This window comes from Lates calcarifer, linkage group LG6 (genome assembly GCF_001640805.2).
Source record: "Lates calcarifer isolate ASB-BC8 linkage group LG6, TLL_Latcal_v3, whole genome shotgun sequence".
In the NCBI taxonomy this organism is placed as follows: Eukaryota; Metazoa; Chordata; class Actinopteri; family Centropomidae; genus Lates; species Lates calcarifer.
This window is the reverse complement of record NC_066838.1, coordinates 27,439,465-27,466,349: the sequence shown is the minus strand read 5'-3', so window position 1 is coordinate 27,466,349 and position 26,885 is coordinate 27,439,465. Positions and strand designations below refer to the sequence as shown.

The 26,885-nt window shown below is 44.5% G+C and overlaps 1 protein-coding gene across 7 annotated transcripts; it reads left to right on the top strand.

Annotated features, from left to right (window-relative positions):
• Window positions 1-5,422: 5,422 nt before the first annotated feature.
• LOC108879503 (protein NLRC3) lies at window positions 5,423-26,204 on the top strand. Of its 7 annotated transcripts, none has more exons than XM_051071509.1 (18): window positions 5,423-5,571; window positions 7,218-7,270; window positions 7,970-9,821; window positions 10,358-10,531; window positions 12,870-13,043; window positions 13,774-13,947; window positions 15,261-15,434; window positions 19,092-19,268; window positions 19,762-19,802; window positions 20,489-20,601; window positions 20,961-21,016; window positions 22,607-22,821; window positions 22,971-23,233; window positions 23,582-23,701; window positions 23,791-23,932; window positions 24,127-24,173; window positions 24,804-25,077; window positions 25,479-26,204. In XM_051071509.1, exons 1-18 carry the CDS (start codon window positions 5,438-5,440, stop codon window positions 25,499-25,501), a joined length of 4,206 nt encoding a protein of 1,401 aa, XP_050927466.1. In that variant the 5' UTR covers window positions 5,423-5,437; the 3' UTR covers window positions 25,502-26,204. The 7 variants fall into 7 exon arrangements, with proteins under 7 accessions (XP_050927466.1, XP_050927465.1, XP_050927469.1 ...); XM_051071508.1 differs by having other exon boundaries at window positions 7,967-9,821; XM_051071512.1 differs by lacking the exon at window positions 12,870-13,043 and having other exon boundaries at window positions 7,967-9,821.
• Window positions 26,205-26,885: the final 681 nt, after the last annotated feature.

The window sequence follows — 26,885 nt, the reverse complement described above, 5'->3', positions numbered from 1 at the left end:
GAGCTGCACCTGTCTGCTCTGTGTCGGAGGATGGTTCATGTTTCTGTTTGCCTGTTCAGAGCAGCGTGAGTGTGTGAGCTGTGGGACGAGCAGCGCCCCCCTGTGGAGGAGAGACGCCGCCGGTCGTCACCTGTGCAACACCTGCAGCCTCCAGCTGAAAACCAGCAACAGACCACTGCTGAGGCCGAAGAGGAGGACTGTAAGCTAAGCTAGGCTAACAGTTCCCACCTGTTTCCACTCTTTGAGCTAAGCTAGGCTAACAGTTCCCACCTGCTCCCACTCTTTGAGCTAAGCTAGGCTAACAGTTTCCACCTGCTCCCACTCTTTGAGCTAAGCTAGGCTAACAGTTTCCACCTGTTTCCACTCTTTGAGCTAAGCTAGGCTAACAGTTTCCACCTGCTCCCACTCTTTGAGCTAAGCTAGGCTAACAGTTTCCACCTGTTTCCACTCTTTGAGCTAAGCTAGGCTAACCTGTCTTGGACACAGAGATGAGACAGAACAGGAGGATTTCATAAATAAAAATAAAGGAAATGTGTTTTCAGACTGTGAGTCAGAGACGAGGAACTGTGTGTGTGAACTGCAGCACAACAACAACAACTCTGTGGAGGAGAAACTCTGCAGGAGAACCGGTCTGCAACGCCTGTGGCCTGTACTACAGACTGCACCAGGTACTACACAGTGTACTACACACTGTACTACAGACTGCACCAGGTACTACACACTGTACTACACACTGTACTACAGACTGCACCAGGTACTACACACTGTACTACACAGTGTACTACAGACTGCACCAGGTACTGCAGGCTGCACTGAGCCTGTACACAGAGTACTGTCTGAGCCCTCTGTGTGTGTTTCAGGTGAACCGGCCACTGACGATGAAGAAAGATGGGATCCAGACCAGAAACCGCAGAGTGACCAATAAGAACAGGAAGAGCAGGAGAGCCGACCAATCAGAGACAAAGCAGTCCAGGCTGGTCCCGCCCCCTGAGGAGGTCACCTGTCACTTCACCCAGCTGCTGCCCTGTAACCTCTCCTCCTCCTCCTCCTCCTCCTCCTCCTCCTCCTTGTCCTGGCTCTGCTGAAGCTCACTGGGACTGTTTCCTGTTGCTCAGTGATCTGAGGAGCCTGAGCGTGGAGGCAGAGGGCGGATGGATACAGCCGTAAACTGTGACTCAGTCTGTTTACAGATTCTTCACTCTCTGTTGTTTTCCATGTGTTTCTTCTTTTCTTGGATCACTCCTTCTTTATGTTTCCTTCTCTCTGTTTGATCTGTGTTGGTTGGCTGTAAATGTTCCCGTCTCATTTTTGGAAAGTCAATACATCTGTGTGAGACGTCATGTTACTCTGTACTGAATAAAAAGTTTCTGACAGAAGCTCCTCAGGCCTGAGCGTTGGTTCTGTCTTCAGGTTTAATGTCTCTGCTGTTTGGGTTCAGTAGAAGAACTTTACCTTTTAACAAAATGAAGTCAGTGTATTAAACTGTTTGTTTCAGAGCCTAAACATGAAATAACTGATGTCACTGAGCAGAGAAAAACCACGTTTCAACCAGAAACTGATCAGGAGTCTGATCTGGATCTCAGCTGCAGGATGTGTGGACAGGTCTGAGGTTAGAAACCTCCAGCACTTTCCCTTAAAAACACAATAAATGTTATTGTTACATGAAACCACACGGTCAGACAGTCCATCACACTGTCTCCAGGCGGTGCGTTCACAGACCTCTGTAAAGAATCAGACAGCTGCAGGACTGTGGATCACATCAGTCCAGTTCTCAGGTCTCTACACTGAACCGACCTGCTGCTCCATTCTGAACCATCCAGACCCTCATCAGGTCTTCAGAGACCTGGTCTGCTCTCTGTCCCCAGACTCAGGACTGAACCTGGAGAAACTGAGTTCAGGTTTTATTCTCCTCACATCAGAGACCTGAGTCTGATCCAACTCTCTCTCTTCTGTTCTCCACTGATGTTTATGGTTGAGTTCAGTAGGCAGAACATTCAGAGTCTTATCTGGCTGCAGGGAACTGGAGTCCCTCAGGATGTGGTCAGGAAGCTGGAGGGTGCTGATCCAAAGACGAGGGCTGAGTTCGATCAGCAGGTCTTTGAGGCTGGACAGAGACAGGAGGAGAGACGGCTTCAGCAGAGACTCAACAAAGAATCTGAAGCAGGACAGAGTGGTTCTACCACACTGAGGTCCTTTAAGAGTCTGTTCAGGGTCGTGGTGTTTGTCTGTGACTGAGAGAACTGAGGCTGAGGTCCTGAAAAGAACCAGAACCAGGATGTGACAGAGGCTGAGGAGCTGGTCTCCATCACACAGAGAGCAGCTGTAACACAGCATCAGACAGTGAAGGCAGCACGCTGGTATCACTGGTCTGAGTCTCACCCCCCCCCCACCCCTCAGGCTGCCTGCTGGAGGCCGATGTTGTGCAACGCAGGAGGCTTCTGGTTTTCCGGACCCAGAAAAAAAGGCCAAGAAGAGGAAAAGGGAGATAAAGAGGGACGGTTGGTGGTCGGCCAGAGACGCCTTGCCTCTCTCTACCACTCTCTCTCTGTGTGTGTGTGTGTGTGTGTGTGTGTGTCGGTGATGGCACTGATGCCAGGAGATTAGCAACCACAACACACACACACACACACACTCTCAGTGAACGGTTGGTGGACAGACGTTAAACATCAGACCACAGCCTGAGCTCAGTCTGGACTCTGTGGATGGATCATGAGGCAACGGGCCCCTGGACACACACATCTGAAAGGCCCCCACTTCCTTTGAGCAACACCCCCCCACCCCCCCAGGCTGAAACAGGCAAACACACAGACGACACAGACACAGACAACCTGAGGCTCTGTGATCAGGGGCCAACAGACCTCCTGGGCCTGGGCCTGGGCCTGGGTCCGGGCCTGGGTCTGGGTCTGGGCCTGGGTCTGGGCCTGGGCCTGGGTCTGGGTCTGGGTCTAGGCTCCGCTCAGTGACCCACACCTGGACAGAACAACATCCTGACGTGTCCTCTGCTCTCAGTCTGATCAGTGGAGCGGCTGCAGATGAGGAGGTCGTCCTCAGGGTGGCGACAGAGGGAAGGTCACTGAGTCCTCAGCATCACGGTCGCCATGGAAACAACATCCCTGACCACTTCTGTCAGCTTCCGTGAGGTGTTTTCTCTCTGACCACACCTGTATAAGTCTGTGTGAACAGCTGTCACCTGACACGAATGTTCACAGGAAGACAAACAGGAAGTAACAAACACACAGAGTTTACTGAATAAGTCCACAGCCTAACCCTAACCACCCCAACCCTAACCTCCTCCACTCTGTTGGACTCTGCAGTTCTGTGGCAGCTGTTTGCCTCCTGTTACTCTGCAGCTTTTATTAATAACACTAACATTAGTGCTTGTGATGCTGCTAATTCTTCTGACTGTGGTTGTAATGTGGTGTTTGGACAGTAGGTGGTGCTGAGCCTCTGCAGCTCCTCTTCTCCATTAGTGCACAGACATAGCTCTTTATGTTTAATTATATCATCTGTTCTCTATCAGACTGATGGTAACAGCTCATCTAACGTGTTAATGTTAAATATCCTCAGACCATTCATCTCAGTGTAAATGGAGCCCAGTGGTTTTTGTCCTTCAGTGAGCTGTAGGTGCAGGGAGTACTCAGGTAAACTACAGGTACTCAGCAGTATTCGAGTATACTCCATTTAATGTACTTTACTTATACTCCACTTTACTATACTTTTCAGAGCGATCTGTTGTATTTTTCACTCCACTAGTTATTTAGCAGCTTCAGTTACTTTTTAGATTAAGGTTTTACTTTAATCATTTTAATGCTTCTGTCCTTTGACTGAAGCAACAGTTTGAATGCAGGACTTTGATACTCGAGTAAATGATGTGAATAATTTCTCCACTGCCGTTTATTTCATAGAAGAAGCTCCATGTTAAAGCTAGTTAGCATTAGCATTTAATATCTCATCAACATCTACAGCCTCTTTTCTGTTTGCACTTAAAAATAAGATGAATATTAATGACTAAATAAACTGTAGTTTTATTTATATTTGTTATTTATACTGTTTTTATTTTTTCATTCAAACTGTTGCTTCAGTCAAAGGACAGAAGCATTAAAATGATTAAAGTAAAACCTTAATCTAAAAAGTAACTGAAGCTGCTAAATAACTAGTGGAGTGAAAAATACAACAGATCGCTCTGAAAAGTATAGTAAAGTGGAGTATAAGTAAAGTACATTAAATGGAGTATACTCGAGTACTGCTGAGTACCTGTAGTTTACCTGAGTACTCCCTGCACCTACAGCTCACTGAAGGACAAAAACCACTGGGCTCCATTTACACTGAGATGAATGGTCTGAGGATATTTAACATTAACACGTTAGATGAGCTGTTACCATCAGTCTGATAGAGAACAGATGATATAATTAAACATAAAGAGCTATGTCTGTGCACTAATGGAGAAGAGGAGCTGCAGAGGCTCAGCACCACCTACTGTCCAAACACCACATTACAACCACAGTCAGAAGAATTAGCAGCATCACAAGCACTAATGTTAGTGTTATTAATAAAAGCTGCAGAGTAACAGGAGGCAAACAGCTGCCACAGAACTGCAGAGTCCAACAGAGTGGAGGAGGTTAGGGTTGGGGTGGTTAGGGTTAGGCTGTGGACTTATTCAGTAAACTCTGTGTGTTTGTTACTTCCTGTTTGTCTTCCTGTGAACATTCGTGTCAGGTGACAGCTGTTCACACAGACTTATACAGGTGTGGTCAGAGAGAAAACACCTCACGGAAGCTGACAGAAGTGGTCAGGGATGTTGTTTCCATGGCGACCGTGATGCTGAGGACTCAGTGACCTTCCCTCTGTCGCCACCCTGAGGACGACCTCCTCATCTGCACCCGCTCCACTGATCAGACTGAGAGCAGAGGACACGTCAGGATGTTGTTCTGTCCAGGTGTGGGTCACTGAGCGGAGCCTAGACCCAGACCCAGACCCAGGCCCAGGCCCAGACCCAGACCCAGGCCCAGACCCAGGCCCAGACCCAGGCCCAGGCCCAGGCCCAGGCCCAGGAGGTCTGTTGGCCCTGATCACAGAGCCCTAGTTTGAAGTGATTGTCACAGACACACACACACAGAGAGAGAGAGAGAGAGAGAGAGAGAGAGAGTGGTAGAGAGAGGCAGGGCGTCTCTGGCCGACCACCAACCAGGCCAGTTTGATTCAGATCAGACTGTTTTATAGTCGACAGCAGGAGGAGGAAAACAAGGTGAATTCTGTCCAACTCTCTGACTCTGACTGTGTGTGAGCTGTAAAAGGAAACTGTGTCAGCTGGGTTAGGGTTAGGCTGTGGACTTATTCAGTAAACTCTGTGTGTTTGTTACTTCCTGTTTGTCTTCCTGTGTCTGAGAGTGTCACAGTCAGTGTTACTGTTTCCCTCAGACTGACTGAAGTCCAGAAGATGAGTGATTGTGTGGAGGAAGAGGAGGACGGAGCAGAGTCTCAGTCATCTGACTGCGTGTCTATGAAGAGAGACCAGTCCCACGAAAACCCAGACTCAGACTTCAATAATGAACCTGGACCCTCAGACACACAGTAAGACTCTGTTTCTACTCTAAACAGAACAGACTGGGCGTGAGCAGGTTTCAGCTTCAGTATCATTTTGTCCAGTGTAATCACTGAATCAGAATCTCACTAACTCTCTTTGTAGTTTCAGCTGAAATTCAGAGAATCAGGTGTAAATCAGGTGTCTGTTTTTACTGGTTCCTCCCTGTTGAAGACCCACTGAAGTTAAACCTGCTCGTTCTTTTAATCAATGTGAACGACTAAAAAAGGTTTTAATACATCTTATGTAGCTCGGCCTTAGAGCGCCTGACGAACATCATCTTTTGCTCACTGTGATCAGTTTTTCATCCTCAGGAGTCAGTGAGTGTTCAGCCTGAGCCTCGCCTCTGTCTTTGCAGATGAATGAAATGTCATGAGATGTTAAAGTGATAAAATAGTTCAGGAGCATTAGTTTTGTGTAACTGCTCACTTTGTGAATATCAGTTTAAAAACACGTAACATCTTAAACACGAGTAAAGTTTGTCTCTACTGGTCATATAAGTCACTACCTGTTTCCCTGAAGAGGAAACTATTTTCTTTGAGCTCTTTACTGTGATCACTGCTCACTGGAGGAATTCTGGGGCCAGAGAGTCAGCGGTTCAGCCACAGGGTTCGTCTGCTTTTCTTAGAGGACTGTATTTTTCTCTGCTGGAGCCATAGAGGGATTAGATGAGGACTGGAGGATGTTCTCTGTCCTCCCTGTCCTGCAGCTGTTCCTCAGTGGGTCTGTAGTGTGTAGGAGCAGATTAAGTTTACCTGCACTAAGCTCCCATCTCAGTCTCCACAGTGAAGGAGAGAGGAGTGTGTAGGCCTCTCCACACTCACCAGCAGCACCTGGTGTTGTTATCCACACACACTTCTCTTGATCCAGTCCTGATCAGTCTGAGGCTCTGTGTCCTAGGTTTTATGTCTGAGCCTGTGTCTCTTTAGTGTGAGAATCTCTGATAATGTAGTAAATCTGACAATTACTGTATGTGTCAGTCAGTCACAGACTCACTCTCTCTCCTGTCTCTGTGACAGTGACGGTCGTGGTCAGAGGTGTTGTGTTCTCAGGTCATCTGTCTCATTCTCATGAACACTAAGGGAATTTCTTCTAATTTAGTACAAATGTTCACTTGGACTCAAAGATGAAGAGTTTTGTGGTCAAAGGTCAGAGGTCAGTGTGGCTGTCTCTGAAGATCACAGACTAATTAACTGTAAACAGACTGGTTGATGGAGGAATAGAACTGTGAGGTGGTAATTCAACCGTCCTCGGTGATTGTCAGCTGTTTGACATGTTTTCACTCCTCAGGAATATATTTCCTCAGCAGCAGCAAAGCCTCTGATTCAGTCAGTGACGGTGGTGATTCAGTACAGTCACTTCACTTTAAAGATGTGTTGTTCTCTATAGAACCACGCTGTTTGATCCTTACACTTGGCTCTGGTGTTTTTGATTATTGAAAACTGATAGAACAGACACAACCATTCACCTGTTTAAATAAAGAGTAACTGTCCTTCTGTTTAGTTACACTTGTTTAGCTGTGATCAGTCGGTCAGTGAGTGACTTGCTGTCTGATTATCTAGGCAGTGTTGTTAAATGTTTTTGTCAAAAGAATCTGTGAAAGGTCTTTCATTTAAACAGGTGTTCATGTCCACAGATCCAGACCAGGACCTGGACTGCAGACAGCCAGTCAGACCAGCACTGTACAAGGTAAGACTGAACATGTATCTGCTGATGTCATCATTTCTGAAAACAGGACTTGTTGTTTTCTACAATTCAATTTTCAATTCAATTCAATTCAATTCAGTTTTATTTATATAGCGCCATATCACAACAACAGTCATCTCAAGGCACTTTTCATATAGAGCAGGTCTAGACCATACTCTTTAAAATAGGTATTTACAGAGAGAGACCCAACAAATCCACCATGAGCAGCACTAGGAGACAGTGGCAAGGAAAAACTTCCTTTAAGAGGCAGAAACCTCGAGCAGAACCGGACTCAGGGTGGGCGGCCATCTGCCTCGACCGGTTGGGTTAAGAAGGAGAGAGAGAGGGAGAGGGGGGGAGAGGGGGTAGGGAATAGCGAAAGAAGAACATAGCATAACACAGGTTCCATATCAGATGTAAGGTGAGGTCAGTAATACAGCAGTAGTAGTGATAGTAGTGATAATTAAAGTATTAACTGCTAACACAGCAATACAACTAATAGCAGTGTAAGTCATTTCTAATTCTAGTAGCATTACAGAGTCATTTGTTCTATCACACAGCTCTGACATTTAAGATGATTCTACAGAGCACAACATGAAAAAGCTTTTCTCTGCTTGTCTTTAGTTTTTCTGTAGCTGATGAAAATAATCATCAGATTGTCAGATTGTCTTTAGTCTGACAGTGTTTGTTGTCTTTGAGCAGATAGTGGTCTGCAGGAGGTTTTAGATGAACATCAGATCAGTCTGAGGAGGAGATGTGAACGTGTGACTGAAGGAACTGATGGAACAGGAAGTAGAACCCTCCTCAACAGGATCTACACTGAGCTCTACATCACAGAGGGACAGAGTGAAGAGGTTAATACCCAACATGAGGTGAGGCAGCTGGAGATCAAGATGGAGACCCTCCATGACACTCCAATCAGGTGCCAGGACGTCTTTAAAGCCTTACCTGACCAACAGAGACACATCAGAGTGGTTCTGACCAACGGCGTCGCTGGTGTTGGAAAAACCTTCTCAGTGCAGAAGTTCACTCTGGACTGGGCAGAGGGCTTGGAAAACCAAGATGTCAGTCTGCTGGTTCTGCTTTCGTTCAGGGAGCTGAACCTGATCAGAGATGAGCAGTACAGTCTTCTCACGCTGCTCCATGTTTTCCATCCAACATTACAGAAGGTCACAGCAGAGAAGCTGGCTGTCTGTAAAGTTCTGTTCATCTTTGACGGCCTGGATGAAAGCAGACTTTCACTGGATTTCAACAACAGGAAGGTTGTGTCTGACGTCACACAGAAGTCATCAGTCAACGAGCTGCTGACAAACCTCATCCAGGGGAATCTGCTTCCCTCGGCTCTGGTCTGGATAACTTCCAGACCTGCAGTGGCCAATCAGATCCCTCCTTCATGTGTTGACAGGGTAACAGAAGTACGAGGCTTCACTGACCCACAGAAGGAGGAGTACTTCAGGAGGAGATCCAGTGATGAAGAGCTGTCCAACAGAACCATCTCACACATCAAGACCTCCAGGACCCTCCACATCATGTGTCAAATCCCAGTCTTCTGCTGGATCACTGCTACAGTTCTGGAGCACATGTTGAGTACAGAGCAGAGAGGAGAGCTGCCCAAGACCATGACTGACCTGTACTCACACTTCCTGCTGGTTCAGACAAAGAGGAAGAAGAACAAGTACCATGAGGGACATGAGACGAGTCCACAGGAGCTGACGGAGGCTGACAGGGAAGTTCTTCTGAAGCTGGGGAGGCTGGCGTTTGAACATCTGGAGAAAGGAAACATCATGTTCTACCAAGAAGACCTGGAGCAGTGTGGTCTTGATGTGACAGAGGCCTTGGTGTACTCAGGAGTTTGTACAGAGATCTTCAAAAGAGAGAGTGTGATCTTCCAGAAAACAGTCTACTGCTTTGTTCATCTGAGCGTTCAGGAGTTTCTGGCTGCAGTCTACATGTTCCACTGTTTCACCAACAGGAACACACAGGTACTGGAGGACTTCCTGGGAGAAGACTTTAAACAGAGAAACTCAGACCAAGAGTCTTTGCTCAAGGGGATGTCTAAGATTTTTGGAAAGAGTGATCGCCGTGACTCATCTCTAGATGACTTCCTGAGGAGAGCCATGGAGAAATCCCTTCAAAGTGAAAATGGCCACCTGGACCTGTTTGTTTGCTTCCTTCATGGCCTCTCTCTGGAGTCCAACCAGAGACTCTTAGGAGGCCTGCTGGGTCAGACAGAGAACAGTCCAGAAATCATCCAGAGAGCCATCAACAACCTGAAGGAGATGAACACTCACAGAATCTCTCCTGACAGAAGCATCAACATCTTCCACTGTCTGATGGAGATGAACGATCACTCAGTTCATCAGGAGATCCAAGAGTTCCTGAAGTCAGAGAACAGATCAGAGCAGAGACTCTCTGAGATCCAGTGCTCAGCTCTGGCCTACATGCTGCAGATGTCAGAGGAGGTTCTCGATGAGTTGGACCTGAAGAAGTACAACACATCAGAGGAGGGACGACGGAGACTGATCCCAGCTGTGAGGAACTGCAGGAAGGCTCGGTGAGTCCACATGTGATTAACATTATAAATATATATAAATACTCATAGGATAAAATTCAGATTCTTATTCAAACAGTTTCCTTTTGTTTAATATAAAATGATGTGTCAGGTGAGTTGAGTCTCAGATGTTGTTGAGCTGTTTCAGAAGCTGTGAGAGTAAAAATCCTGATTTTCAGTTGGTTGGTTGTAGCTGTCAAGTTCACGAACAGTTCTTGTATTTATTTCTAATAATTATCACATTTTACAGTTTTTATTGATCTTCCTTTGGCTGATGAAGATGATCTGTAAACCTGATCAAACTAATGAAGAACTGGTTCAGGTTTAATCAGTTTAACAACTTAGGCTCATTTATTTATTTGATGAGAATTCTAGTTTGATGTCAAACACAGTGAGAGAAGATGAAGTGAACCAGTGATGTGAAGAGCTGATGTTCATCAGAACAGGACACGTCCAACTCTCTGTCATCAAATGCTTCAAGTCAATATAAAGTGTCCTCTGTCATAATAACATGTTCTGTCATATATGTGTCCTGACAGACTTGGTGGTTGTCGACTCTCAGAGACTCACTGTGAAGTTGTGGCCTCAGCTCTGAAGTCCAACCCCTCCCATCTGTCTGAACTGGACCTGAGCCTCAACAGCCTGAAGGATTCAGGAGTGAAGCTGGTCTCTGCTGGACTGGAGAGTCCTCACTGTAGACTGGAGACTCTGAGGTCAGTTCACTGACTGCAGCTGTTGGAGTTTTTTTAGAAACTTCATTCAGATCATTGAAGTTTGAAACAGTTGGTTGATAAATGTTCAGTGTTTGTCTGAACACAAAGTTCAGTGTTTTCAGTTTTCAGTCTTTTAAATGTCTCAACACTTGTTTTCCTCATTAAAGACCTGAGCAGGGTTTATTTAAAGGGTGACAGAGGTGATGATGGGGAGATGTTTGACAGGTAAGGCTTTTCATGTTGTGGTCCATCAGTCAGTGAAGATGAAGTCAGTACTGATGAGGCTGGAGAGTGTGTGAGGGATATGAAAGGACTCTGTGTTGTTATTACTACAAATAGAAGGCAGCTCAGACCATTCAGTGTTTGTGATTTACAGCAGGTACATACTGTATTTAGTTTTTAAAAAGCTTCTGACAAATCAAACTGTGTTTAAGAATCATCCAACTCTTTTATCTCTCAGAAATGAAACATGGAGTGTATGAAGAGATCTTTGATCAGAGAGTTTAGTAAAGTTTTTAAAAAGGCTTTCTGCTCAGTCTCTGTTGAGTTAAATGAACATCTTCACTCTGGGTCCAGGAAACAAACTCTACATGAGAGACATGATAGAATCTGATGAACTTAAACCAAACTGTGATGAGGACGAGGTCATTGTCTCTTCTCTAAATAACAGACTCTAGTGAGAACAGTTTACACTGAGTTTATCTCACACTGAGAAACTACACTCCATGACTGCGCAGTGAACTCAGAGGTTATAACAACTCTCTGAGTTCTTACAGTTTAACAGTGATTCAATAGTTATTCACAGACATCTCAGTAAATTCTACCACAGTTTCCTCTTTATGTCTCCATGCTGGTGACAGTCGTGGCTGAAGGAATAATGTCTTCAGGTGGTTTGTCACATCCTCCTGAACGTGATCTCTCAGTAACATTCTGATGGGTCGGACTCAAAGATGGACTGAGTAGATTTTTGGTGGTCAAAGGTCAAGATCACTGTAGCAGTTTTCTATAGCTCAACAGTTCAGGTGCTAATTAACTGTGACCAGTGGCCATGGTCAGAGGAGTATTACCAAGCTGTAGAGGTCACTGATAGAGGTCATAGGTCATCCTGTAGGCTCACATTAGTCTGAACATCCCACTCCAGTAGAGGTGAAGAACGGGTTAAAGACCCAACATGAACAGTTACTAGAACTCCTTTAAGATCCATTAGAACTCACTGTGGTGTCCCCAGTGGTCTCTTCAGCATTTACAACTGATGTAAAACATTATTACTAATAATATATTTACGGTCTGCTGGTCAGGAGAATCTAACAGTCTGAAGTTACACCACTGATTCTAACAGTCATCATACAGATTATAAACCTGCTCACATACAAAACACAGCAAGAAGAAAGTCCTGAAATAAATATTGAAGAGGATTTTAGTCCAGCGTGTCTGATGTGGTATTGATCCTGTAGTTAGAGACTGACTGAGGTCAGCAGCAGGTTCTGAATCGTATTGTATTGTACAGTTAAGTACAACGAAATTGTGGGTGCGCCATGAAGACAAACAGTGCACTATAGAAGAGATTTAAATACAATAAGAAATATGAAAATGTACACAGTATAATACAAGAAGTACACAATATAATACAAGAGTTACAAAAATTTACAGTGTCTACTTTAAACAACAGCACACGATTGTGCAAAGAGTCTAGGACACTTTAAGGTGCAGGTGATGGATAGTGTCCTTGGCTGTGTGTGTGTGAGGTGTGGTGTTGGTGAGGTGGGGGGTGGGGGGTATGGTCAGTGTTTGTTTACAGTCTGAATGGCCCAGGGGAAGAAGCTGTTGGTGAGTCTGGTGGTGTGGGACTTGATTGACCTGAAACGCTGTCTGGAGAGCAACAGGTCAAACAGGTGGTGGGCGGGGTGTGAGGGGTCTCCTGTGATGGTCCTGGTTTTCCTGAGGCAGCAGGTTCTGGATATGTCATCCAGGGAGGGCAGAGGGCAGCCGATGATTTTCTGGGCGGTGTTGATGACCCTCTGCACAGCCTTCCTGTCCTCAGCTGTAGAGCCTGTACCACACACTCAGACAGTGTGTCAGTACACTCTCCACAGAGGAGTGGTAGAAGGCCAGCAGCAGCTTCTTGTCCAGATTGGTTTTCCTGAGGACATGCAGGAAATACAGCCGCTGCTGAGCCTTCTTCACTAGAGCCTTGGTGTTGGGTTCAGGTGTTTGGAGTTTCCAGTTTCTAAACTTGTTCATTCTAAACCTTCTTCAGCTCTGAACAGATGATAAAACATTGAATGGTTTCAAGCAGGAACTTTGTCTCCTAAACTCACATCTTTTATTCTTTATTCAGGTTGAAGTCCTGCAGTTTGTCAGAGATCAGCTGTTCTTCTCTGGTCTCAGCTCTGAAGTCCAACCCCTCCCATCTGAGAGAACTGAACCTGAGTAACAACAACCTGAAGGATTCAGGAGTGAAGAAGCTGTGTGGTTTTCTGCAGAGTCCAGACTGTAGACTGGAGACTCTGAGGTCAGACTCCATATTTTATTTCTGTGCTGAGATGAATGTGATGGTAAAGTTGTGTTGACTCTAACCTGCAGACATCAGGCTCATATTATACTGATCCACACTGAGGATCTTAATGGTAAAGTCAGTTTTCTTCTTCTGTGGTTTAGTCCAGTGACTGTGGCAGAGAAATGCTGAGCTACAGATTTCAAACTTTAGTAGAAGAAGAAAAATCCTTCACTGTTTAAATCCCATCAGACTGTTTTCCACTCTGACATGAACAAATGTATCTTCAGTATTTTCTTGTTCTGACATGTTTGTTCTCTTTGAAAACTTGAGGATCTTTAGTTGAATCTCAGATAAATGTGTCTGCACAGCCTGAGTTTGTAGATGGAGCTGCAGAGTTTAAGAGCTGAAGTCACTACGTCTTTATTGAAGCAGCAGCATGTTGTCATTAATATTAATGAGAGCTGTTTTTCTCTTTGTGTCTCTGACTGTTTTTAAGCTGCATCCTGTTGGTTCAGGTGTTTGGAGTTTCCAGTTTCTAAACTTGTTCATTCTAAACCTTCTTCAGCTCTGAAGCTCTTACCTGTTTTAAAGAGTATGGTCTAGACCTGCTCTATATGAAAAGATGATTTGTTGTGATTTGGCGCTATGTAAATGAATTGAATTGAATTGAACAGATGATAAAACATTGAATGGTTTCAAGCAGGAACTTTGTCTCCTAAACTCACATCTTTTATTCTTTATTCAGGTTGAGTTTCTGCAGGTTGTCAGAGATCAGCTGTTCTTCTCTGGTCTCAGCTCTGAAGTCCAACCCCTCCCATCTGAGAGACCTGGACCTGAGCTACAACAAGCTGCAGGATTCAGGAGTGAAGGAGCTGTGTGGTTTTCTACAGAGTCCAGACTGTAGACTGGAGACTCTGAGGTCAGACTCCATATTTTCTTTCTGTGCTGAGATGAATCTGATGTGAAAGTTGTGTTGACTCTAACCTGCAGACAGGTTTATATTTCTGAGGTAAAATCTCCTTCAAAACTGTTCAGTGGTTGAAAGGAAGTTTTCAAAGTGTTGACTCTGATTTGAAAACAGGTTTTAAACTTTTGAAAATGACATTTGAGTTTGACTCAGTGGACATTTCCAGTGTGAGCAGTTTGAGTGAGTTGAGCTGGTTTTCTTCAGAAAGTCTCACTGAGATCAGGATGTGTTTTCCAACAACATGTTTTCTGAGCAGGTCTGAAGGAGAAAGTGTTGATAGCTGCTCCAAACAGCCACAGTCAAAGGCCGAGTGAAAAGCCTGCTGTCAGAGAGAGGAGACGTGATCATGGTTTAAATATGGAGACGACATTTTCCCACAGTCTCTCCTGAAGACATTCATAGTGTTCCACTCAGCTGTTGACATGAACAGTGACAGAAATCTTTGAACAAGTGAAACCAGAGCAGAGAGAGAAGTTCAAACCCTGGCTCCTTTCTCTGCTCCACACAGCCGACCAGTCACTGAGTCAGCTGCCTCTCAATGTTGGACTGTCTCTTTCACAAACTTACACTAACTGTGGGACACAGACCCCCCATTGGAAAAAGACACATGAGTGTAATGTTGTGATGTGTGGTTCACACTGCACATATGCTGAATCTCTGCAGCTTCTAAACTCTGAACACAAACTGTGTTCACACTGAAAACATTCAACTGCTCCAACAAAGATTCAGTCTCTGATTTTAAACCTCAGTCAACACTTTGAAACATTTCTTCCAAACTGTTCAGTCTTAGTTTGAATGTTGGACTTTTTGAAGAGGATTTGACCTCAGAGATTTGATGCTGATCCACACTGAGGATCTTGTTGAGCTTCAGATTTAAAACAGGTTTAATGTCACATTAAAAATCCTTCACTTTGTAATTCACTCTTTACTTTGGAAGAATTTAATCTCCAACCTTAAATTCACCCTTATATTTCTACAAATCAGAACTAACTAAATATTCCAAACTAAGACAGAAAGAAAGATTTATTCAGAGTTTGTTTTATGATCTGTGATGTTTCTACTGACTGAAGTTAATGAGAGCTGTTTTTCTCTTTGTGTCTCTGACTGTTTTTAACCTGCATCCTGTTGGTTCAGGTGTTTGGAGTTTCCAGTTTCTAAACTTGTTCATTCTAAACCTTCTTCAGCTCTGAACAGATGATGAAACATTGAATTGATTCAAGCAGGAACTTTGTCTCCTAAACTCACATCTTTTATTCTTTATTCAGGCTGAAGTCCAGTAGTTTGTCAGAGATCAGCTGTTATTTTCTGGCCTCAGCTCTGAAGTCCAACCCCTCCCATCTGAGAGAACTGAACCTGAGTATCAACAACCTGTATGATTCAGGAGTGAAGAAGCTGTGTGGTTTTCTGCAGAGTCCAGACTGTAGACTGGAGACTCTGAGGTTAGTTCATGGTCTGTTACTGTTGGAGATCTTATATCTTTGTGTGTGGTTTGAATTTACTTGTTAAATGTGCTAAAGAGGAAAAATTTAAATGAGCTCACTGTTCATTGTTCAATTCAATTCAATTTTATTTATATAGCGCCATATGACAACAAAAGTCATCTCAAGGCACTTTTCATATAGAGCAGGTCTAGACTGTACTCTTTAAAATAGGTATTTACAGAGAGAGACCCAACAAATCCCACCATGAGCAGCACTAGGCGACAGTGGCAAGGAAAAACTTCCTTTAAGAGGTAGAAACCTCGAGCAGAACCGGACTCAGGGTGGGCGGCCATCTGCCTCGACCGGTTGGGTTAAGAAGGAGAGAGGGGGGGGGAGGGGGGGAGAGGGGGTAGAGAATAGCGAAAGAAGAACATAGCATAACACAGGTTCCATATCAGATGTAAGGTGAGGCCAGTAATACAGCAGTAGTAATGATAGTAATGATAATTAAAGTATTAACTGCTAACATAGCAATACAACTAATAGCAGTGTAAGTAATTTCTAATTCTAGCAGCAGGTGTTGAGTGGAGTTGTAGGAGCAGCAGGAGACTTGTCATCACAGATCAGACTCTACAGCTCCAGAGGCAGAAATACCTGCAGAAAGAGACAGAAGAGGAGAGAGAGACGGGAGAGCACAATACTACAGGAAAGGGAAGATATTTAGTTAGGCTCTGCCTCCCATTCTACTCTTGGAAACTCTGGGAACCACCAGTAAACCAGCATTTTGGGAGCGCAGAGTCCTGGTGCGATTGTAGGGGACTATGAGATCTTTTAGGTAAGATGGAGCCTGACCATTAAGGGCTTTGTAAGTGAGGAGGAGGATTTTGAATTCTACTCTGGATTTGACTGGGAGCCAATGTAGAGAGGCTAACACAGGAGAAATATGGTCTCTTTTCCTAGTTCCTGTCAGTAGTCGTGCTGCAGCATTTTGAATCAGCTGCAGAGTCTTTAGAGACTTGTTGGGGCAGCCTGATAATAATGAATTACAGTAGTCCAGCCTGGAAGTAACAAATGCATGGACTAGTTTTTCTGCATCTTTTTGAGGCAGAAAATGTCTAATGTTGGTGATATTACACAGGTGAAAGAAGGCAGTCCTAGAAGTTTGTTTTATGTGTGAGTTAAAGGACCTATCCTGATCAAAGATGACTCTCAGATTCTTTACAGTGGAGCTGGGAGCCAGGGCAATGCCGTCTAGTGGAGCTACATCATTAGAAAGTTTATTTCTGATGTGTTCAGGACCAATTATAATGACTTCAGACTTATCTGAGTTCAGAAGTAAAAAGTTGCTTGTCATCCAAGTTTTAATGTCCCTAATAGGGATCGACAGATTATCGGCTGGGCCAATTATCAGCGCCGATATTCGGCATTTTGACGCATATCGGCATTGGCCGTTTTTTTTAATCTGACAGCTGATAAGAGATCAATGTAAAACGCGGTTATTTTGGCGCTGATGCAGCTGCGCCTCTCTTTCTGTAGTCACTACGCTGTCTCCTGCATTGTCCCGCCCACAGCACCATCTGATTGGTTACAAGAGCCACGGGTAACAGCCAATCAGCAGTGAAAGCTGTGCATGCACAGTGCTCACACACACTGAACAACTCTGCTTTTTGCACCACAATCTGCTGCTGCTCAATTGGGACTACTAACTGATTTGAGACTCACATTTCTGTGCAAATTTTATTTAACTTTGTTTTATTTACTTTATAAAACTTCAGGAAGCTATTTCTTTCTTTATTTAAAATTTCAGTTAACTCTATAAGAGATGCTGCTGAGCCTGGGAACTCCCTGCACTTTTTATTAAACTTTTAAAACAAAGATGTTGATTGTTTAAGATAAAAAATAAAAAACCTTTAACATGTTGCAAATCTGAAAAGCTGTTTAATAAACATATGCTTAAAGGCATTTAAACAAAGTTAAGTGCTGGAGTTTGTCTTATTCAAAATTTTGACGCCAATATTTTCATTTTTACTGCAAATGAATATTGGCTCCAAATATCGGTTATTGGCCTCCTTGACTACTGATAATCGGTATCGGTATCAGCCCTGAAAAAACCATATTGGTCTATCACTAGTCCCTGAGACAAGCTTGGAGTTTGGCTAGCTGATTGGTTTCATCAGGTTCCATTGACAGATAAAGCTGTGTATCATCTGCATAACAATGGAAATTTATGGAGTGTTTCCTGATAATGTTGCCCAAAGGAAGCATATACAGAGTGAAGAGGATTGGTCCAAGCACTGACCCTTGTGGAACTCCATGTCTAACTTTTGTGTACATGGAGGAGTAGTTGTTAACATGTACAAACTGAAGCCTATCAGATAGATAGGACTTAAACCAGTTTAGTGCAGTTCCTTTAATACCAATAAAGTGCTCCAGTCTCTGTAAAAGGATGTGATCGTATCAAAAGCAGCACTGAGATCTAACAAGACAAGTACAGAAACAAGTCCGTTGTCTGATGCTATCAGGAGGTCGTTTGTAACTTTTACTAGTGCTGTCTCTGTGCTGTGATACAGCCTAAATCCTGACTGAAAATCCTCAAATAAACTATTGTTCTGTAGAAAGTCACACAACTGTTTTACAACTTCTTTCTCCAGGAACTTTAGATATAGAGGTTAGATATTGGTCTGTAGTTGGCTAATACGTCTGGATATAGAGTGGGCTTTTTTAGAAGAGGTTTGATTACAGCTACTTTGTACGACTGCGGCACATAACCTGTTACCAAGGACAGATTTAATATATCTAATACAGGACTGCAAATTAAGGGCAGAGCTTCCTTAAGCAGCCTAGTTGGGATGGGGTCTAAGAGACAGGTTGAAGGTTTAGATGCTGAGATAATTGATGTGAGCTGGGGGAGGTCGATGGGAGAAAAGGAGTCAAGGGTAGGTTTTGCAGCTGACTCTATGGATCCTGTGTTATGGCATAAATCTGTACTGATTGAAGGCAGGATGTGATTAATTTTACCTCTAATGGTAGAGATTTTATCATTAAAAAAGTTCATAAAATCATTGCTACTGAGGGTTACAGGGATGCGTGGATCTATAGAGCTGTGACACTCTTGTCAGCCTGGCTACAGTGCTGAAGAGAAACCTGGGGTTGTTCTTATTATCCTCTATTAATGATGAGTAATAGGCACTTCTTGCATTACAGAGGGCCTTTTTATATCTTTTGACACTATCCTGCCAGGCTAAGTGGGATTCTTCCAGTTTGGTGGAACACCACACTCTTTCAAGCCTACATGCTGTTTGTTTCAGTGAACGGGTTTGGGAGTTGAACCATGGAGCTTGCCTCTTTCTCTTTATTGTTTTCATTTTTAGGGGGGCGATGGAATCTAAAGTGGTACGTAATGAGTCTGCAACACTGTCTACAAGATGATCAAGCTGGGAGGGAGTAGCTTCTGCAAAATTAAGATGAGGCACTGGACCTAAGTTAGTGGGAATCATTTCCTTGAATTTAACTACTGCATTATCGGAAATATTTCTAGTCAGGATGTTTTTTGCTGATGATCCACAATAACAGAAGGACAAAGTCACTCTACTCATTTTAGACTAAACATCATTGATTAGGACAGATCTGATTGATTATCAATGATTTGATCTCCATCTTTTATTCTTTATCCAGGTTGAGACGCTGCTGGTTGTCAGAGATCAGCTGTTCTTCTCTGGTCTCAGCTCTGAAGTCCAACCCCTCCCATCTGAGAGAACTGGACCTGAGTGAAAACAAATACCTGCAGGATTCAGTCCTGAAGCTTCTGTCTGATCTTGTGAAGGACCCAGACTACAGACTGGAGACTGTGAGGTCAGTAGTTGGAGTCAGTCCATGCTGCTTCCATCAGTATTGTCCTAAACACAGTTAGTATCAGAGCAAAGATCCAGTGTTTCCTGTAAAGCTGGGACCTTCTCAGTGGCTGCTTTCCTCAGTGAAGCTGTGAGAGGAGAATGGTGACAGGCTTCATGATTGGACAGAAAGACAGAGAGACAGAGAACAGTCAGCCAATCAGATATCAATAATCAGGAATATATCAGGAACCCCAACAGTCTGTCTGAATCCAGATCAGTTTGAGATCAGCTGCAGCTTTTCAGTCTGACAGACTCTGTGGTGTTGTAGATCACCATGGTAACAGGAGCTGAGACAGGATCAACTGAGCCACTGATCAGACTTATTGATACAGGATCAGTTGATGTGGAGCTGCTGAGACTGATCTGGGATCATCACTGTCAGGTTTAATAAAACTGTCTCAAACTAAACCTGATTGTTTTCCACTGAAGAACGGTTGTGTTTGTTCTTACAGGGTCAGTGGCAGGGAGTTTAAAGCCTCCACAGACAAAACCTGTGAGTACTGAAACTGTCTTCTGTTCATCAATCTGTCATCAATAACATCTGACTGTAGAATGAACACCTGATCATTTCATCACCCAAACAACTAAAGAAACGACCTCTTTAAGATTTAGTTTTCATGATGACTGTGTTTAGATGATTGTATCTGTGAGTGTGAATCAGTTATATGGAGATATGTATCAATATTGAAAAATATTAACACTGTGACTGATTGAAAACAAAGAGCTCAGTCCTGATGTTCATTCATTCGTTTGTTTGCCTGATGAGCTGCTTATATCCACTGAAGGACTGAGGAGGTAATGAGAGGCAGGCTGTCAGCAAGTGGAGATGAGGTGTGGATGTGAACAGGTGAGCAGGTTAGGGGGAAGGTCTGAGGTCACCTGGTGGACAGGTGGAGAACGACAGGTGTCTGTAGACGGGGACAGAGGAACAGACTGAACAGAGGTGAAATGACCGAGGCAGTCGTCATGACAACACGAGCCTGAGGTCAGATCTAATTCTTGATGAAGAAGGTGTTAGTGAACAGTGAGTTGATGGTGACAGATCTGCAGTCTGTCCCTCGTCTCCTGCTTCCAATAGAAAATCAGGAGAGTCTGAGAGGAATGTGGTGACAGGAGGCTGTGACAGAAACACTGAACACTGATGTCTGACATCTGCTGTGTGTCCTCTTCTCCAATCAGGTCGCTCTGATGTCAAACTGGACCCAAGCGCAGCAGATACAAAGCTGGAGTCTGTCTCTGAGGACGACACCAAGAAGCCAGATGTCTGTGAGGTCGACACAGAGCTGATGAAGGTGAGAGAAAAATTGTATCCTGCTATCCCAGTGATGACCTTTTTATGACATTTATATTATGAAACAGTTTTAGTTTCTCAGTCTTTTCTACTGGTTGAGATGTTGAAGTCTGTTGTATTTCTTCTGCTCTCCTGTCATCATCCTCTACAGATGCAGATTCTGCTGTTCTTCAAACTACTCACATGTTGTCTGTAAATATTTCCAATGACACCTTCAACTGTGTCTCACTCTCAGTCCTCTCAGACTTCATGTTCTCTCTGAGCTTCAGTTAAATCCAGACTGTGTAGGAATTTGTTTCACTGAACACAGGTTGGTTATTTCTGTTAAAATAACTGATGGTGTTTCTCTCTGAATCCCAGCCTCCAACGAGCTTCACACCTGAGCTGCAAACTGAATCTACACAAGTCTCCTACAGGTAAAATCACCTCACCTGTTGTAGGTAAAGTTCCTCCTCTGAGCCACAGCAGTCTGCTGATGAGCTCTCTGATGGTTTGGTGTTGGACGCCTCTTGTCTTCCTCTCCTTTGATGCTCAGTGTGCTGTTGTTAGGACCTTAAGGTTGTGTAGTGACATTGTGTTTGTAAATGTGTGCAACCCCTGTGGGTCCTTCCTGTTTCCCTCACCTGGTTTTACACAACCTTTTCAGACACAGACCGACTCTGTGGCTGCTGTGTTACACAACACACCTCTGATTCAGAGATGTATGAAACCAGTGTTACACCAGCTGAGTGTCATCCTGTGTGTCGCAGTGTATTCAAGGGTCTTTACTACAGTATTGTACGATCTCTGTTTAGAAGCAGCTTTAGTCCGTCCCACTGAACACATGAGACAGGAATCAAGGAAAGTCCTGAGGCTTGAGCACAGCGGGACCACAGCTGGATCACAGCTGGATCACAGCTGGATCAGTCAGCTTTCACAGCTTTCTTGTGTCATCTGCAGTTTTGGACTTTGTATTTGCACATACGTGCACAGTCCAATAACAGAGACCCTGAGCAGCCTTTCAAACCACCAACAGCTTCAGCTTCATGATCTGTGGTGAGTTCAGACCAGAGAATGATGTCTGATCTCAGGGTGGAGGAGGAACTTTACCTGTGTCTCCAGGTGTGCTGCCTGGTCTCTTTCAGAGGACACAGCTCCTGCAGATCACCTCTCAGAGGATGTGATGTCTGATGGACATGAAGCTGGACGTCCTCTCATCATTTATTACACTGATGGTTTTAGAAATGACCTCCAGGATCGATCATGTTGTCAGTGGGACATCTCCACCAGTGTGCAGCACAGAGTGTGAATGGTTGTCTGTCTGTGTGTCAGTCCTGTGATAGACTGGTGATCTGTCCAGGTGAACCCCACCTCTCACCCAGTGACAGCTGGGATTGGCTCCAGCCCTGACCTGCTCTCGTTGGAGTTCTCCTCTTTGCTCCAAATCCTTTCTGCTGTTTTCTGGTCTTCTACTGTTCTATGTCTCCAGACTGCTCACAGGAGCCTCCACAGGCACAGGTGAGGTGTCACTTGTTCCTGGTAGAAAACCTGATGGTGCTTCGCCTCTCTGATGGTCACTGAACAGCCTTGGACGTGGATCTCAGTGATGTTCAGTTCAGTTCTCTGTTCAGTTTCTGACCATGGAGCAGTTCATTTTGTTTGTGTCGTACCTGATGATCAGTCGTGTCAGTGGTTTCACACTATTCCTCTACAGGTGATGGACACAGTGTCTGTCCCACCTGTGAGGAAGCACTGTGACATCCAGCCAGTGTTTAGGTGGTGTAATAATAAACAGCCTTCTCCACTCAGCACAAACAGCATCTCTTTATTCTCTGCTGTTTCTGTGTGCTCATGTAAACAGCCTTTGCAGGAACAGTACAGGTGGAACATGCTCTGACTGTGTGGAGGCTTTGGTGTGTGACTTCACAACTCAACAGGAACTCAACAGTTTGTGTTGTTTTCCTACAGTTTGAAGTCTGGTCTGGGATCAGCACAGTTTCATCTCAGGGTCCGTCTGTTTCCTGCAGGTTCAGGTGTCCTGGTCCAGGTGGGTTCCAGTGTTCTTCGACTGGACTGGTGTTTGTTGTGGATCAGGAGGCGGAGCTTCTCTACAGGACCGTCCAATGGGACGAGAGTCTTCTCCAATCAGCTGGGAAGAAAGCTGCAGGGCCTCTGTTCAGTATCCAGTGTCCTGAGGCTGCTGTCTGTGAGCTGCACCTCCCACACTGTGAAACTAAGCAAGGTAAACACTTCACTGTCTTCAGTGTTAAACATGGTTCAGTAACACTGGACAGATCTGTATGAATCTGGAGCACTTTGTTCATTCAGTACAGTAGTAAGAACTGATGGAGGCAGGTTGTTAACACAGTTTAACAGCTCTGTGTTTCACAGCGCTGCAGGTTGAAGGCCTGCTGTCTGTCGTTCACATCTCTGATGATGGACTGAGCATCTTGGAGCCTCTGGAAATCACAGGTACTCATGTGGTGGTGAAGGTCCCTCACCTCTCTGTCTTTGGCCTGGTCTGGGATTTCATCAAACGGTTTGTGAACATCACACTCCCAGTCGAGGGTCAAGTTCTGCTGTTCCTGCGACCAGACGAAGGGCCTCGAATACTCGATGTGTTTCTGCTGCAGGGAAACATCCCTCTGTCAGAGGTAAAGTCTGTCACATGTGAACTGTTATCGAAGCTAATCATGCTGAGAATCTCTGAAACTGAACATCTGAACTGGAATCTTCAGATTTAGGTTTTCTTCTGTCTGTCAGAGTCACTCATGATACTTCATGATAGTCCAGAATTAAAGGAAGGAAGGAAAGAGAGAGAGACAGATATCAGATATGATGATCCCGTCCTCCAACCATCTGCTTTACTGTCAGTAAACTACAGAATAGATTTATTAGACTTTATCTGCAGTGATGTCTCTAAAACTTTCAATAAAAATCAGAGAACATTGATTTGATTCTTTGAGCGTTAACGCCATAATAAAAATGTTCTGTTGCTGAAGGTCGAGGCCCAACAAAGAGGTGCTAAATACATCAAGACCTCGTCTGATTCTAACTGTAAACTGTACATCGGTCAAAGCTACAGTGTCCACTGTGAACCCAACGACTTAATACAGCCTGAGGTGAGTCAGGTCTCACACAACTCTGATTAACAAAAGTGGAAAACAGATTCACGGGTTTGACAGTGTTGTCTTTCCTCTGGTCTCCTCAGCGCATCAACTTTCGCTCAAAGTATGGACCAAATTATTTTCCAACATTTGAAGTTTTTCTGACTTTGAACCCAGAGAGAGCAACTGTGATGATCCAAGACCAGGAGAGGACAGAAGTCTGGAGACGTAATGTTCCTCTGACAGGTGAAGACTTCATCAGCTCCATCTCATATCATCCTTCAGTCAGGCTTCATGTATCTGCAGCCGTGGTTTCACCACATTCACTCAACAAAAACCACACCTGGATTCTCAGTCTGTTTTCCTGTTGGTCACGCAGCTTTGAGGGAATTTTATTCAAGAAACTGAACCACTGATTATTGAACTTGTTCATCTTCCAGGTCCTGGTCCAGCAGGGACGTCCAGTGCTCCAGCTCAAAGTATCCAGGTATGGACTCTCACCACTGTCTGATGGTGCTCCTCTGCAGTCATCAGTAACACTGCTGAATATTATTCTAAGCCTTAATAATATTCCTCTAATATCTCTGTCCAGACTGAGAACACATGTGGTTCAGTGCAGTAACTCACATCCATCCCTGACCTATACTGCTGATCCTTTAGGGGTCTCAGGGGGGCTGGATCCAGTCCCAGCTGACCAGTCCATCTCAGGGCCAACACACAGACTCACATTCACACCTACAGGTGATTTAGAGTCACCAGTTAACCTGTGTGTGAGAGAGAACCTGGAGAACCTGACATGGTGTGAACCTTCAGAGATACAGATGGTGTGAAGGTGTAGCAGCAGCTGAGAGTCAGTGACACAAACACCTCAGCTGTGTTTCTCAAAACTCTTCATACGATCATCAGAGTCACAGACTGATGGCTTTACTGAACATTAGAGGCAGACACTCCTCTCTCTCTCTCTCTCTCTCTCTTCCCCATTTCCCTCCTTCACACCCAGCTGGCCAAAGCAGAGAGATGGTTCCAGATCAGTAAGATCCAGTAGAAACACCAGCAGACAGGCAGAGCAGCTGGTTTCTAACTGTCTCAGACTGACAGCATCCTCTGATTTTACCAGGATCCCAAGATGAAGTTGGACCTTAAAAAGATCCTGGACCATCTGAAAAATGACGAGTTTGAGGACTTCAAGTGGCACCTGAAACATGAAACGGTGAACAACGTCCCGCCCATCACAGAGAGCGAGCTGGATAATGCAGAGAGGCGGATCACCGTGGATCTGATGGTGCAGAAATATGGAGGTGGAGCTGTGCAGGTGATGAGGAGAGTTTTAACAGACATCAGCAGGAACGATCTTGTGAAGCAGTTACCAGCTGTCGGCTCAGGAGCAGAAGGTCAGTCACATCAGATCACTGAGTATTAACAGAGGACTGACCTGAGGTCTGCTTCCACACAGTGACGTCACTGCTCACGTTTCAAATGAGGTGGAAACTGTGACTGCAGCAGCTTCTGGAGCAGGGAGGGGCAACTCAGTGAAGCAGAGGGAGCAGGGTTTTATTTTTCAGGTGTTTTACTCACAAAGTCCTGGAAACTGTGACGTTTGAATCTTAAAAATCAGACCAAGGTAACAGGATGAGAAACAAAGCTCAGGCTGTCGGCAGGTCAGAGTGCAGTTGTCTGTTTCAGCCACTAGATGGAGATGCTGCTGCTCTGTAGTTTAAACAGCAGCATGTTTCCTCTTGTCATTTCTCTGAGCATCAGCTGGTTATTAAACACAGGTGCTTCTCTTGTTCAGGTCCTGGTCCATCAGGGAGCTGAAGTCTGCCAGTTGATCAGAGTGTGGGAACCTGCTGGACTGAGCTGGAGCAGTCTGAGTGGTGATGGACTCAGCTCTGATCTCTGCTCTCTGTGAGGAGGATCCCTGCCTTTCCACAGAGCTCACATTAAGAGGAAGCAAAGAGCAGAACCTGTGGATGTGATCCATCCAGTCCCTCACAGCTTCTCCTCAGGGATCCATTTAATCTGCTTCTATCAGCTGCCTTTAGGCTCCACACAGACAAAATCCATCTGTACTTTATTTTGAAAGTTCTAAACAGCCTTCCTTTAACAGGTTGTTGTGTTGGAAATTCTCATATGATTCATGATAATTGTGAATTATTAATAATCTTGACCATTTGTACTTGTACAATTGTGTCTTATGAAATATCACATGCTCAGTACTTTTCCACATGTCAGTGAGCTGACAGGGCACCTCGCCCATCAAGGACAGGAGCTGGTACAGGGCTGCATAGCTGTGTAATCTCTGACACTTCCTCTCAGAGCTGCACTGTCGTGTAGTCTCCAGAAGATGTTTTCCTTTTCGTCTCCAGACGTAACCTTGTTTCTTTTGCATTTAACCTGTAATCTTTTGTACTCAGTACTCATTGTGCGTCTCAGTGGGTACAGTGCAGTACAGTGGGTCCATTTGCAAACGTAAGAATTAAACCGTTGACTCTGTGCTTCATTCAACAGAAGATTCAAATAACATTGTCTTATTGTGAAAGTGGAAAGCAGAAATCATCTTTCTCTCCTCAGTCAGAGCAGTGACATGAAGATTTGCCACTGAAAACAAAAGCCAAACTGAAAAAGGAAACATTGGCATTAAAGTATTTGTATTATAGAAAGTTGTATAATTGTATAGAATATCTTTTGTATTATGATTTGTTTTTCACTGATTATCTGCTGATTTTTCCGTTCAGTCTTTCTGCTTTCAGTGACAGTATTTTTTTGATGTCACTGCTTTTCTTTCCTGGGTCTGTTGTGGTGTGGAGAGGCGGGGCTGGAGGGGAGGGTGGAGTAAAGCACTCTACATGGAGGCTAAAGACTCTCAGAGAGACAGGGTGAACAGAGGAGACCTCTGGGGCTCAAACTCAGGTCCCTTATTTTTCAATCATGAGGTGCGCAGCTGCCAGCAACATCATCCCAGCAACATTACACTAAACTAACACCTGTCAGGTGGTATTCAGGTGAGCCATGTCTCGCTTTCTGTCCCCCGTCTGTGTGTGTGCTACACTACAACAGGCTGCACTATGGATAGATGTATAGTTATAGTCAGAATGTCCTGTGCTCAGATACATCAGCCATCCCCAGATTTTAAGGCATCTTAACTCTAATCAGTTCATATTGAGGTACAGGTGTAGGACTTTTATTCTGGAAGTTCTCT